Source organism: Hyposmocoma kahamanoa, unplaced genomic scaffold (genome assembly GCF_003589595.1).
Source record: "Hyposmocoma kahamanoa isolate Upper Pololo Valley unplaced genomic scaffold, ASM358959v1 63, whole genome shotgun sequence".
Classification (NCBI taxonomy): Eukaryota; Metazoa; Arthropoda; class Insecta; order Lepidoptera; family Cosmopterigidae; genus Hyposmocoma; species Hyposmocoma kahamanoa.
The window spans coordinates 16,861,101-16,877,166 of record NW_020653851.1 but is presented as its reverse complement, the minus strand read 5'-3'; the positions used below and the strand labels follow the sequence as shown (position 1 = coordinate 16,877,166).

Here is a 16,066-nt window from a genome sequence, read left to right as displayed (position 1 = left end):
ACCTGTAAAGGGCCCGAAACGTCGGTTTGTTTGAAAAAACAAATATACGCGATTTAAATCCGGAAAAATAGTTTCATTTCCTATGTGTAACAATCGCGAAAACCTAAGAACTCGATATTTATATCTTCAGTTTTCAAAATATGTTTCTTAATGTATGATTTATAGTGTTAGTTGTTTTATTGTTGATAAGTACAAATAAATTCCTCACTCATTTTGTTCATTAATGCAGGTAATAAATATTCCCATTTTATTTTCCTTAATAGTTATTGAATTTAGGCAATTTCTTTTGATGAATTATTTTTCTTAATGTATGTAGTGTGACAAGGGTACGGGGTAATCTTTGTGAAGTCATGATATTCATCTATTAATAGAGCTGCGTTTAGTTTATTCTGCACGGTTACAGTATTACGTATAATTCGAGTATAATTGGAATAAAATATAATATAGTTCGAATAAAAGTTCCTTTAATTAGATTTCTTAGGTTTTTAAGATTGTTACATATTGGAAATAAAGCTTTTTTTCGGATGAAAATCGCCTAAGTATATTTGTTTTTTCATATACCTCATTCAGCCGTGACTATGGTATCTATAAGGACTCAAAACGTTGGTTTGTTTGAAAAAACAAATATACGCGAGTGAGATCCGAAAAAAAACTTCATTTCCAAAACGTATAATTCTTTCAAAAAAGTATATTATTATGGGAACTTTGAAATCTCTTCATGTTTACATAAATCGATATTGGGAGCATTTGAAGTCTGCGCTGACAGTACATTTTTGTCTTGGTCCAGAGAATAAACTACCTACTGCTGGACGAGTATGAGTTATAAATACCACTCACGCAATTACTGAGTCAACCGAGACATATAGAGGTTATTATATAAGTAACTTCTTACCTACTTGGTTGTATCACATATACACAGATTTGCGCGTTTTTTTTTTTGTCAAAATTACTCAATATAATTATTTAATAATTACAAAATTACTAGTTTATTCTTATTATTTTGTCGGTCAACATGTATAATCAGACAGAATCGAATCGAAATGTGTAAGAAACAGATGAACGATATCGATTTTTTCGTATTTTTTGTAGATAGACACGTATCGATCGTCGAAAAATCGAGCAAATCTGTAGGCATCTTAAGGTATTGTATATTTATTATATGGTCAGATAATTAGAAATTTGATGTAGCGATTTTTTTTTAGGGAATTTCTTTAATTTTGGTAGTATCGCAAAAAATTGTCTCTTTGCGATTTCTATGTTCAAAAGAAAAGCGAACATTTCCGAGCATGTTTGAGAAAAAGTCCATACTAGAACTTACTTAGGCATCTGATATAAGCAAGCTTTCTATTACATTAAACATTTCATGACCACTTCGTCCAGTCAATAGACGGCCAATATTTTATTACAGACGTAGAAAGTTCTACGCTACTTTCGCACAGCTTTCAGTGCGTGCTTTTGCATGTTTAATGTGTGTGCTCTCGTTCAGGTAATGGGCATAGGGCGTGTTAAGAAGTTTATGGAGTTTTTATCCGATTGTAAAATATGGTTTAACTAGGTTTCCATAAATACGTAATTTTTCATATAAAGGTAATTTTTTGAACATAAAAGTGTATGATACAAAATAATGTTCCTGACTAAAGACGTTTAGTATCATGACACTTTTAGAGTATGATGCCTTGTGAGATATATTAACGCGAAGATTGTTGTTGAATTATTCCAAAGACTTAATTGTTAATTAATGTCGATCCTGAATTTAATTTATTCGGTCCATTTGCTATAAAACCTTTTTGCTATAACATCCATTTGCTATAAGGCCTTTTTAAGGTTGATGTCCCCAACCCCAGATAATGTGCTAGAAACAGGAAAGCCACTGATGGACGGGATGCACGATCCACGGGCGGTTTTGAACGCTTTTAATCCGGTTCGATGCTCGCGCGCCGCATCACTCGCACGCCCGCAGCCGAAGCCCGCGCAAGCGCCGATACTCAATCGCGAATTTATTGATCTATTTTCTTTCTCATTAATAACTTTTTTAATTAATCGTCACAATGTACAAATCCTTGGTATTATTGTGTGTGGTGTTCTGTGTAGTAACTGGTAAGAACGCTTTAATTTACTTTTCAATAATTAATTTTAAAAATTGACAATTTATTTCAGACTACTTGGCACTAATAAGGTTAAACTTTCTCTACATTGCTTTATTCAGCAATACTAAAAAAAGTTTCGTAAATTAGCTTATATCTTACTTATTAAGAATTTATTTAAATATATTGTATTAGTACCTACATTTGATATGAGTTGGTAACCATCTACTTATTTTTTTCTAAATTAACATAGTAATTACTTTACTACTTTGGTTTAACCATTCTACTAATGTGTAGGTATAATTCAGACTCCATAAAACCACTAATAATCCACTTACATAACCAAAATCGAACTTAAAGCTCTACTAATCTCCTAATCCTATTTTTGTTTTCACGAATCGTGATCAATACATACCTTAATGGTACACAATGTACTTCCTTTAAAGCAAAAAGCCGTACAAGCTAAGAGCTAAAACAAAAACTTGTGGACACAATAATTGATGTATATATTATAGTTATTCACGGATTGAGTCACGGTATCGTGAGATACCTGTTCCGCGATCATGCCCCCGGATCGTTATTTTTTTAAATGACTAAACCTAAATATTCAATCAGCGTTTATTGTGTAAATACTTACAAAAAATATATGTGATTGAAAAGCATATATTTTTGATTGACGTTAATTAAGATGATAATACTAAGGTTGGTTTCAAAGCAAATATTCGTGTTTACATTTTAATAAACATACTTAAATAAAATGAATTAATCAAATATATAACTTACTACAAGGGTTATTTATTTACTAATTATTACGTTGTCAAACTATGTATATGAGATTTTCATACGCGGCAAGTAAAACCTTTCTTCAATTAAGAATCTTTTCCAAAGCATCCGCTAGAGACCCGCATTACATTTATAAAATTGTAAATTAATCCCAACCTCAACTACGGCTCTAGGTTTAATCAAAACCACAAAGCTATTTTTTGCTCTTCTCTGAGGTAATTTGAAAGCTCCATGATATCATTCTTATTCTGGGAAAGGTTTGAACATAAACCGCTTAGAACTTCGCGCATCTTGAACAAAAATTTAATTGGCCTTAACAACGTTCAGGTATAATCGAACTTAATCTTTTAGAAAACTTAAATCAGTGTCCAATGCTGAATATTTCAGTTTTAAAGCCCAGCTAGCTTAAAGTCAGTACGCAATGTATAATGTTCATGGCTATAAATGCCCATATAGAAGGTTTATACTGGAATTTTATAATAATGCAAAAACAATCACGATGTACCGTTCCGGTTCGGTTGCAGACCACTAAATAGGACAACGACTTACAGTTACTAATATTAGAAAAACTGATTTAAAAATAAGAATGGCGTATAACCTCTAACAAATACTTTCACGCTAACTAAAAAGAAGCAGTAATGTCTATAGCACCTTTAGAAATATAATTTCATCATAACTCCCCCACGATCCCGTAAAATATACCTAATACAATGCAACATAATTATAACTTTTTTTTTAAATGACCTCAAAAGTTTGTCGAACCATATCTACTATATTTGCCAAGTGTTATTGAAATCTGTTAATGAAAAATGGGTCAAATCCAATAAATCGGTTTCATCCCCCAATTTAGCACCTTTAGAAATGAAATTATTTCTTCAAATTTCAATGCGACCACTACTGGGGTACTAATGGCACCTCCTTTCCAACAGAAAAAGAATCATCGAAATCGGTTCAGAGATATCGAAATAATCGAGTAACATACACCCAAAAAAAGAAGCAGTCGAATAAGAAACTTCTTTTTTAAATCGGGTAAAAATAGCCCAACTAGACACAGTGACTGCCACGTAGCAAAGATATTATTATGCAGTAAATACTGATCTTTTCTGTCTTTACATTTTACATACTTGTATCTTGACATTAAACCACAAGTTAAGTTAAAAGTTTATTTATAGATATAATAAACCTGTAAAAATCGAAACAATTTTTTTTAATTTTTGTAAGCTTACAAAAACACGTTTGTTAGTAGATCTGAAAACTATAAAACTCAAGGCAGGTTCTTTTACTTGTTTAAACTTATAGAGATAAGAAACCTCGTCTGACCCGATTAAGTGACCCACTTCTAAGTAAGATCTTTCTCCATATCTAGATATATATGGAGTGAAGACTATATTTGTATATCCATACAGTGTATCCGTATGGTTTTACCATACAGACATAATTACATACATACCATTCTTAAGCACAATTTTTCGCAAGTGAGGACCTAATTTAACCACGTGCTGCGCCTTACTTTAAAAAAGTATTTAATAATTTATTTCAATCTCCGACTGTCTACCATAGAACAGTCTAAATACAGTGTGAGTACAGTCAAGGGCAAAGATTTGCCAACTCTACTTGGAACTGTTTTACGACTAATATACCTTTTAAAGTTTTGAAACCCTTCGCTGCGTACTACACTACAACTTACAGTTTTACTATTCTACATTCACACTACTAGAAAGATTTTTAAAACGACCTTTGACTACGACTGAGCTTCAATAAAAATAGATATAAAAAAATTATCATACATTTACAACCTAAAGATCAGAACTAGGTTTTTTTTTATAATACCAAGTGATGGGATGTACAAGCCGTAAGTGGTGGTAAGCGGTGGTAAGCGACGCGCCTATTCATAACAGTTTCAATGCCACTCAGATTTTTAAATCACAAAGATCTTAGGTGCACTGCCACTGCGCCCGTCACCTTGAGACATAAGTTGGCAAGTCCCAGTGCCTGTACTTTCACCAGCACCTTTACCCTTCCAAACCGGATCGCAGTAATGCTCATATTATTGCTTGGCAGCAGAAATAGGTAAGGTGGCTGTACTTGCCTGAAACTCTTTCACAAGGAGCTCTACTGCCACTAATAATCTTAACCTTTGTCACCTAAGCAATTAAATTAAACTTTGAGTAAAGTTTACTTCTTAATTTCTTGCTTAAACTTAGGCGAAGTTCGTTTTGTAAATAGGAAAAAATTGCTTAGCTCGCCATTTTTACTTAGCCGAAGTCAAAGTTGGTCATATTCAATCTTAAGTGATTTATGTGAATGTGGTCAAGTAAGAGATTTGGACTCACTTTTCCAAAACCATATCTAGGCATGTAATACCTCTTCTTACGTCCATTTCGGTGTTGTTACCATTTAATGACCCACTTTTTATAATGCCATTTATTTGTAGATAATAATATACAAATTTTGACAGTTCCACTATTATTAATATATAATTACTGTTTTCGTTTTGTTTTCTGTGTACATTTGTATAGCCAAATTTCTCTCCCGATCCATTTTTTTCCTAAATCCGCATCCTAAATCTCAACATACAAAAAATTTCCCTGTTTTTTAACCACTGACCGCGATAAGCCAAAAAATGAAAAAAATAAACATTGGCATTTATTGGCCAATACGTGAAAACTACATTGGTAACTTATGAGAATAGCTACTTTATTTCTTTCAAAATATTTAAAACTTAAAGGCAATAAGAAATTTAAATGCGTTTTCTTTTTAATGAACATATTTATAAAACCACGTAATGATTGTGTACAAGTAAGTCCATTGTAAGTTTATTGTGGAAAATTACTCAAACTTAATCATACATATAAACCTATAGTTTAAAAGTGGATTATTGCCTCGTAATTATTGAATATACATATAATGCGCGTTATCGACAAATGCTTCGCAGAGGTCACAAAAAACAAAACACAACTAAGTAAAATAATTACGCCACACGACTACCTACTTGTTCAAGTATTAATATAACTAATTAGGTCATTACTACAGTACTAAGAGTTACTTAGCTATTTTTACTACATATTTATAGCTGAAAAGTAGTGTTGCTTTTCCAGCAAATACTGAATTAGTGACCCTGTGACCCTTTTGTTACTTTTTGTTTGTTTTGACTTTTGTTTGTACCACAGAAAAAGTATCTCTATACGTTGTGTCCTTTTCTATGTGCATTAATTTGTGTTTTAATTAAATTTTTTTTTTTTGGTATTGTGTTTTTGTTTCGTAATAATTTTTAATTATTTATTTACGTTATACGTTTTGATTACATTTTGATTTTCTTCTGTTTTGTTTCTTTTTATGTGGTGTCATTTGTGGTATACAAATAAATGTATTTTCTTTCTTTCTTTCTTATTTTTTTTATATACGTAAACGTAAACGTTTTCGTCAAATGTTAGTTAACGTACTAAGGTTGTATTACTCATGTTCGTAATTTGCGTTGATGATAGTTATTTCTAAATCGACGTAATTGTACTTTCTCCGTGTAATTGGAATACATACACCAAAAGCTTAGGTACTTGTGCACTCCCATTAAACATAGTTAAATTGATTCTATACTACCTCAACCGAATTCAAATTTTTTCCGTACTAATACGGTTCATTTTGCTTGGGTCGAGCGGCAGGTACTGGCTTTATTCAAATTTTTTTTTTCAAACGAAATTAAAGCTATTTGAATTTGAATTTAAATGTATATCGTATACTATAATGTTCTATTTAGTTCAGTTGATTAATAAAAAAACATTGGCATATCTAAAGTACCTACTGAATCAGCGGTTTTCTTGTAAAATTTTGAAGTAAGTTTCTATTTTTTTTCTATCGCGAAAATTTTTAGAAATCGTGTTTTTACACCGTATAGTAATCGGTATACATCCTCAATTTTACTATATATTTTTTCCAAAGTAATTGATACAACACTTTCACTGGTATGCGGAATCAACCAAAGCCATTTGTGGTTGTATATATTCTCAAGTAAAACCACATTTTGCAAATATAAAATGGTAGTGTTTTTATTTAAATGAATAACAAATAGACTTAAAGTAGCAATCAAATTTAAATCAATTTAGTAGGTACACTCATTAAGTGTTTATTGAAAGAAGTCGAAATTAAGCAACTTGCATTTTTTAAATTAATTTATTTTTTCAATTTTATAATTTAAAAATTGTGACAATTTAACATTGACTAAATCACTCTTTAATAAATAAAAAACTTTTTCAACTAAAGTTTACGAAATTTACAAGTCGACAAATCGACTATTCGACAAACCTGTAGTAGAAAATTAAAACAAAAGAATGAAAAAATGACAATTTTTTTCTTTTAAATCAAACGTTTAAATTCATAAGATAATGTACTGTAGTGCTTCTGCACTGTACTATTTTGTGTGAAGTTCTATTCCCGAAAGAACTACATACTGTCTTCGCGTTCTTTATATATAAATAGATCTTTTCAATGTAGAGCAAACAAGATTAAAATATCAACATGTTCACATGACCAAGTTTGATTTGGTGTACGATCGATGTAGGTGGACGGATGTAGCGGCGAGATGATTGAGGTATATATACAGTTAGGATTTTGACAGGCAAAAACTCATTGCGGGCGAGCCCGTTACTTCGATGTGTAGCCATTCACATCTCTGCAATATGCAATGAAACGCACATAACAGTGAAATGGCAAAGGTAATGTGCACTTTAGCATTGAAATATAGTCATATAACGATACATATTGAAAATTATTTAACTGCCTCCGTGGCCGAACGGTTACCATGCCGGACAGCCATGCAGAGGTCCTGGGTTCGATTCCCGGGCCGGGAGAAATATGTGTATGGCCTACATTTATTTCTCCCGTGAGTTTGGGTGTAATTTGTGGTTGTCTATGTGTCTGTCCATGGCACCCGCGACACAGGGTTTCCCTAGTGCGGGGCTATGTTGAGTGTGTGCGTTATTATTATTATTATCATATAACATGATGATAAGATCTGAAATTTAAGGAGATTATGATGAAGAGCAAGTCATAGAGTAGGTACATACATACAACAAATCAATTTATTACTAAAACTTATATAAGTATTTACTTTCTTTCACTTAGGCATAGTTTACAAGTCAGGGTTTGAGACTCCTGATAATTAAATATAAAATTAAAATAAAACACACACTCATAGTCCTAGGGAAACCATGTATCGCGAGTGCCGTGGACACACACATGACAATCAGAAACTACACCCCACACTCAAGAGGGAAATAAGAAGCCAGGATCTCTGCGTGGCAAAGCAGCATGGTAACCGTTCGGTTACGGAGGCAGATATATACTTATACATTATATACTTGTGCTGGAAAGGCCGCTCTTTCTGAATACAGGAATAACCAGTAGAATGGATTTTACTTAAAAATAATTTAATGTTAGGTGCTTACAATTAACAATGAACCCAATGTGACGAATCGCAGCAGTCGCTACAAATCTCTTTTGTATATATTTCATAGTCTCTTTAAGTTTTACTTTTATATTTCAATTCTAAATTAAAAATGGTTTTTGGCGCCCAAAGAAGAATATTTGCATTTTATACTAACCAAGAAGTATTAAACAAATAAGTACCCTAATAATAACAAGTTAAAAGCGTTTTCGTTAAATGTGACGAAACAATACGGTCATTGCACTCTAATCCAGTTGGGAGAAAGAAATTTAATTAGCACTGTACCACGACGTAACTGTGACATTCGGTGGGATCGGAAACATCGACACAATTCTTACGATGCAAAGATATTGTATTCTTTAGGTAATTCTGAACTGTACAGTTCACCTGTACTGTGCTCTATACATGTATTATAGTTCATGAAACCATTTAATATTTTAATACGATGACAAAATGTTTAATAAGTTGCATATTAGTGCTCTTGACTGTACTAAATAATAAACAATAATAATAAGGCATAGTAACAGAAAGACGTTTATACATTGCCATAATAAAATATACTGTCTTGGATATGGGTACCATATTGTGAGTACTTTTAAATTTTAGAAAGCTGGCTTTATGTTGTAAATTTAGTACAGGTGCAATAAATTCACTCAATAATTAAATGCAAACTACATATCGTAAAAACAGTGCATTCACACTCGTATACTATAAAATAGATAATATGACGTTGTAGAATTTTAACGAAACAAAAATCAGTTCCAGTTAGACGATGTCTTTGCTTAATTGGCAATATGAACTATAAGCGTATTAAAGTTCACCGAGCAGAATTAAGTTAAAGCGTACCATTACGTGGTACTATCAACTATTTTGGTAATATGGGCCGAAGCTTTAGCAGCAATGGAACTCATTGTGAAAGAGTTCGTCCAGGGAAGTGCTACCCCTTTACCTACCCATTTCTGCCGTCAAGCAATAATATGAGCATTACTGCGTTCCAGTTTTGAATTGTAAGTGTGCTGGTGAAATCACATGAACGTGGGACTTGTCACATTATGTCTTAGGATAACGGGCGCAGTGATCTCAGGCACTGCCACTGCTGATCTTCGCGATTTAAAACTCTGAGTGGCACTGCAACAGCCCCATAGATTGATATAAAAAAAACTTGATAGATTCAAACCGTACTTGCTCGGGGCTCTTTTCATTACGCACTTTCTTAACTCCTTACAATTTCTTTAACCTTGGTGGATGTCCTTAATGGTCACTATTTCTCCTTTCTCAAATACAACTTCCCCGTTCTGCTACAGTAGGTAAGTCTAACTGGACTGTACTAATAAACTTCTAATGAACTTTATGATTATTTTTGGAGCCCGTTTGGTTACATATGTCCCTTATATGCTACCAAGGGAGCTGAATAGACGCTGGAGACTTCAAATAACATTTTCTATAGTTATTTATTTCTATAGGTATATTATACACAAAGAGCCCGTTTCTCATAGACATTTCTTCAATGCAAATACAAACGTGTACGAATAGTAGTACAATGAAAACGCAATTGCAGTCAGCAAGTAATGATGCTAGTTGAACGACCTTACTAACAAGGGAAGCAAGCAAGTGGTCAGTTCGCTCTTCATTATCTATTGGTAAATGAGGCATGAATGATGCATGCTACGACAGCGTGTGGGCTGACTTGCGCCCGCGTCGACCTTTCGGCCATAGGTTGCTAGTGTGCGGGTTTATAGGTAGGTATTTTGTAGCACACAAATATATGTATATATACTAGTATACCATATGATTAAAAGAGATAACACAATGTGTGTTAACTAATTAAGACTAACTTTATAATACTAGGTATTACTATGATTTTTTGACTTAAAATTCATGATTTTTTTTTTATTTAAAATCTGATGAATCATTAAGTCATGGAACAAAAATTGTTGTTTATGATGTTAGTATAACTGTCGAATGTGTCGGGTTTCGTTAGAACAATACGAATTTAATCAATGTTCTTTATTTCGAAGATATCGTTAAAGATTAACAATTCCTATACCTTTTTCTAATAGCACTCCTGAGAGTCTCTCTTCGTTCGGGAACTGTCGCTCCGTTCGTTTCGAAAATCTACAGTAACACAGTCCTGCAAGGTTCTTAGTTTTTTAAAAATAACCCTGAATATTTCAATATCATTCATGTTGTTGGTATATCGTGTTGTTTCGTATTGTCCCAAAAGCATAAATAGACTTAAGAGCGGTGTTAAGTAGTTAAACATATTTTTTTTAAAATCAATAAAACGTGAAATTCCCATGACTAACTAATTCTCCGAGACAAGCCAGAAACCATAGCCAGAAAGTAAAAAAAAAATTATAACTACATTTTCAAATTTTAAAGGCATTCATTGTTACAATCTCGAAAGTAGTCTAAACTAAAGGACCGTTATTGTAATAACGCTATTCTGAGTAAAAATTATACATAAAGGTAGATACCTCCCACTGTAGATGCGGCATGTAGATTTGACATCGTTATGAAGGATCCTTCAGTGCGCGCGACCGTTAACTTCGAGAGTTCGAGATGGTAAGCACTTGGATCCGGTTATTTCGTACTACACATATTACACTTACATATGCTTACCATCATCAGGTTACATGTATCAGATAAACATAACAGTTTATGCACTTACGCAAGAAAAAAATTTCAACACCTACGACCACATAAAATAATTTAACTTAACACAAAAAATAACAAGGCAAAAATATTATATACATTATATGTAGTGTAGTTTATATAGATAATTCAAGTTTTTTTTTAACGCCCCCCAATTGCTGCCGAGGCCCCTACTCCTATAACACTTCAACGCCAACTGGGGGGCAGAGGGGTAGGGACCCCTTTGGGAACCTATGGTTTATGCCATCGAAACGATAAGAAGAACCATATTGCATTTTTAAGTTACATATATGATTTTAAATGAACAAACAGACTAAGTTTCATGTAGAGTATTAAAATTCGAAGATTTATGTTTTGCACTTGGGTAGGGTTCCTACCGTATTGAAACTATCTATTCTTTACTTCCGATTATTTACATAACAAAAAATATATATATATTGGACTATTTTCTTGGTTCTTTCAAATTGCATGTAATTTAAACATCTTAAGAAATATTCTTTCAACTTCAAAATCTTACCTCAGTGCTGAAAACAGTCTGGATCTTCGTATTCTTCCTAAATTGTCTGGAATATATGTAGTTTATTATAGGTGTTCAAAATTACATTATCCTTTTACCCTAAAAGATATTCAAAATGCCATTACTTCTACACGCTTTCTACCTCGCGCAATAGACGTCGATATTTACGTTCATACGTTATATTTACATTGTACGTAATTTAACTTACATGCCGCGGAACCTAATGGAAGCTAATGTACATAGTATAATTAACTTTATATCAATTACGTAACGTATAAACTACGAGACGATAGCTGCAGTTATGCTGGAAACTGTGGGAGAATTCTCCAGAATATCCGCGACCTGTTTGATGACTCGTACACAGGTGACACAAAGTTGATTATGCTATGTACTACTTCGTTGCAAAAATTCGCTTAGGTACATTCCATCCCGACAATGCAATGGTCTGATGACTATTGCTGGTAGAATCAAATTGCCCAGAATTAGTGGCGCAACTGGTGCGCCTGTTCATCCCCCCGCTAAATAAATTTAATCTGCGGCCACGTGTTCACCATCTTCTGACAGCGCCGGCGGCGGTGCGCACTATGTCACACAGTAAATCACCACTTGTGTGTACTGTGTGTATTATTGTGTGTACTGTGTGTATTATGTTATTAATTAAATAAAGAAGACTGTACCACCTCAGCCAACCGTGACCATGGGACCGGTAAAGGCCCGAATCGTCGGTTTATTTGAAAAAACAAATATACGCGATTTAAATCCGGAAAAATAGTTTCATTTCCTATGTGTAACAATCGCGAAAACCTAAGAACTCGATAAGAACGTAAATATTTTAAAACAGTCGTTAAAACCTAAAAGATGCTCCCTTAAACAGTTTTTCGAAATGGCGCTCTCGCCCATTCTATAAAACACCGACGATATTAGCATAAAATGTTCAAAACAAAAGGTCTAATATACTATAATTCAAAAAACAAAACGCAAAATTAAAATTCACATTACATTATCAGTCTCATTATTAAATATTTTAATGTAGTCATTATTAGTAGTTAATTATTGTTGTTTATTTATTATTTTAATAATTCATGCAACAAATTTTAATACATCTTTAATTTTTTCTATGGGTATTATTTTCGGTCTTCAAATCTTTATTACGTCGATATATCAAAATACGCTTGGGTCTTTATTAAATACACCAGAGGGCACGTTTTGTTATTGACTTGCATTCTCCGACTGATGACTGTAAATTATTATAATAATAATCTCAACCATAGACGTTTAACCGTTAGTTCAATTCAGTTAAATGTGTAGTACAGAGCATCGCCTTAGATGGTTTAAAATGTTTGCGAAGAGATACGGCATACGCGTCAAAAACAGAATCTAAATACAAACGTTGACTTTTAGCAGCGATACAAACGCGCGACTACATCGATACAAACGCGCGACTGCATCGATATGGGATTTACAAGTGTAGCGATGCAATTGCGCGTTTGTATTCATGCAGTCGCGCGCTTGCATCACGTTTACATCGCTGCTAAAAATCGCGTGCGTGTGTAAAGGTAGACGATTAACAACTGCATCGCTACAGCAACGCGTTTGCTTCGCGTTGCATCGCTGCAAAAAGTCGCCATGTGTAACCTTTCCAAGCTTTAATTTTGTCTAAGGCCTTATCACACTAGCTATTTGTGAGCAATCTTGCGGCGGCGGCGTGTAATCCGTGTTTTGTTGTGTCAGCACAAAGTTGATTCCGTTGCGAAACCCTGCTCTTCGCTTTGTTACTTCGAAGACGCAGGAAAGGAAAACAAAAGCAAATACAACGACAAATTTGGGAGGATTCATTATCAACTAATGGACTGGAAGAGAGCAACTACTATGTGCTTCTTTGAAAGCGAGTCAAAAATAATCCTAAAATACAAGATCACTTAAAACACACACTTAAGATGGACAATGTCACATGAAGAAAGGCTCGTGATTACTTTAATGTACGTTTTTAAAATTAATTACCTAACGGACAATGATAAACACTTCTTTATTTACGTGTAATTATGAAAAAAATAACTCGCGGTGACTGGCTTCGATCTCGCCTTGCTTTGAAGTCGATCGCAATTCGCCAGTGTTATAAGGCTCTAATACAACTTCATTTTAAATGGCTGGAGGAGGCTGTACATTTAAATTAATTAAAAATATAGATTATTAAAAATAGGCATACACTTGCGTGGTTATTCACTATACGTTTATCACTAATCTAAGATCTGGTAGTATAGCTTAAGACGCCTTAAGCCGGGTACTTACTAGCGAGCTGTAACCGTAACCGTTGTATGTTAGCAAAAATCATAGTGTGTACGTGTCTTGCGAGCTTTTCGCAGTGAGCCAACGATAACCAGGTACTCATTCTAGCGAGTGAAGAATGTTTCACGCGTACAGAACCTCTTCACTGTCTCTCTCTCTCTCTCTATCTCTCTGTATCTGGCCCTGTACTCTTGTTCTCAGTCCGACATCCGTCCGAAACAAGAAATTTATTTGAAATAATAATAATAATTTATTTAAAATACTCGGCCAAATTAAAAGACGCAAGATCCGAATGAAGCTTCATACTTGGCATTGTCTTTTAACTTGGACGAGTATTCCTTATTTGACAGCAATTGTTTTTCGAACGGAAAATGAGAGTAGACCCCCTGTCACGTTACAGTTGCAGCTCGCCAATGAGTCTAAAGCCGGGTGCTTTAGCCTGTCCCAAGCGACGAAACATTTCACTACTACGCAGCGTTGCCAACTTAACGACAAAGTCGCTAGGATAAGGGACATTTTGACATCAAAGGCTACTTTTTATTTACAATTAACTACTTTTTTGGCCCTTTTAATTAAATTTAAACTAACATGAAAATATCTATTTTTTTTCTTAGTTATCTTTGTGAACGTGTTACTCATAGGTAGGTTTTTTAATGGCAGTTGTATTGGTTTTTCGTCCGTGTTATGATAAAGTTCTTGGCAATAAAATAGACTCTATAATGGGCATCATAAAATGAGTACATTTTTTCATATGTAGTGCAAATACAGTTTTAATGACAATTAGCAACTTTAGTCTAGTTAGCAACACTGCTACTACGATTATCACTCATAGCTACAAGTTGCTTATTTTTAATTTTTCTGACATTTCGGATCGGAACGGCTACTCGCCCCATGGTCACGAGTTGACTGAACCCATAATCAGTGATAATTATTTAAATAAATGCCACAAACTTTTTATTTTTTGCGTAATCTATTTTTTTTTAATTGTCAGCAATTTGCGTAAAACAAAAGATGTCTAACTAAACCTATAGTTAAATACTTCCTACAATCCAGACAAGACACAATAGAATAATAAAATTAACAATAAGTCGTGACAAGACACACCTCGTATACACGTCTATAATTAAGATTCTAATAAATAAACGTGTAAAATGGCGGTTAACGGATCACAAACAGTTAACGCTTACTCTTAGTTTTTCAACCGACTTCAGAAAAAAGATATTTTCTATTCGCCTGTGGTCTTTTTGTGTGTGTATTTTACGCAATTACTCCGATATTAAAGAACCAATTTCGATTATTCTTTTTCTATTGAAAAGAGTGTACCTCTGTAGTGGTCCCAAACTTGAAAGAAAAGATTCCACCTCTAAAGGTGGCAAATTAGGACATGAATCTGGTTTATTGGATTTCACCCACTTTCTGTTAACCGATTTCAATCAAATTTGGCAAATAGATCGATACCTTCAATGAACACGTCAATTTTTTTTTTGTCATTTTCTGGTATGTTTGCAAATAGTCATAATTTATTTACTAATATTATGCCCCTCGAATTTTGAGGAAAAAAAATTATGAAACAGAAAGTAAATTAGAAAAAAAGTAATTTTGTGAAAAAAAATAAAGAAAGAAAATAAAAACAGAACAGCCCAATATTTGCTGTGAAAATCAGGTACTCACGAAAACCAAACTTCAACAACTAATAAAAATATCATGCATTCTTTACAGAAGCCAGACCTAAATGGCAATTCCTGCCTCCAAGAGACGGCTATATCCCCGTGTACATCAGACCAGGAGACACTCCTCTAGAAGAGATTAACCCTGATCTAGCTGAGGCCTTCCACGCTCTACCTGCTGGAAGAAGCGCTGGCAAGAACCTCGATGCAGAAATCCCGGAACAAGCCGATCAACCACGAGAAGAGCCGGAGACACCCGAGGAGTCCATCGTCGACAGACGTCCATACGAAAAGAATTTTTTTGAAAAGAAAACTAAAAAAGCAACTGAGATTGTAAAGCCTATCGAACGCAGTTAGATATAATCTTACTTTACTTTAGATTTTCTACATTTTGTATGCAAAAATAATTGGTTACTTTAGACACCAAATTCACAGTGATAAGTTATTACGATTCTTAGTTTCATGGTGGAAGGCACTATGTAAACGAAACTTCCTTATTCTATTATGTAACTTATGTAACTCTTGCCTATTTTGCGAGTGTAAATTTATTTATTTTTGTACCATTTTTGCCTTCTTAAATAGGTCATACAAATTAAAGAAATATTTGTAAAATACATATTTTAATGTTACTTAC

At 33.7% G+C, this 16,066-nt stretch overlaps 1 protein-coding gene across 1 annotated transcript; it reads left to right on the top strand.

Annotated features, from left to right (window-relative positions):
- The first annotated feature begins 1,929 nt into the window (after positions 1 to 1,929).
- Positions 1,930 to 15,926, top strand: LOC113230311. The gene is made up of 2 exons (XM_026464187.1): positions 1,930 to 2,097; positions 15,485 to 15,926. Exons 1-2 carry the CDS (start codon positions 2,049 to 2,051, stop codon positions 15,787 to 15,789), a joined length of 354 nt encoding a protein of 117 aa, XP_026319972.1. The 5' UTR covers positions 1,930 to 2,048; the 3' UTR covers positions 15,790 to 15,926.
- The last annotated feature ends 140 nt before the right edge of the window (positions 15,927 to 16,066 follow it).

What these genes read in the sequence shown, in the direction of transcription:
- LOC113230311 (XM_026464187.1), top strand. Translation starts at nt 2,049, where the DNA reads ATGTACAAATCCTTGGTATTATTGTGTGTGGTGTTCTGTGTAGTAACT. An exon ending in GGTGTTCTGTGTAGTAACTG is followed by an intron (nt 2,098 to 15,484) that starts GTAAGAACGCTT and finishes CATTCTTTACAG; the next exon opens with AAGCCAGACCTAAATGGCAA.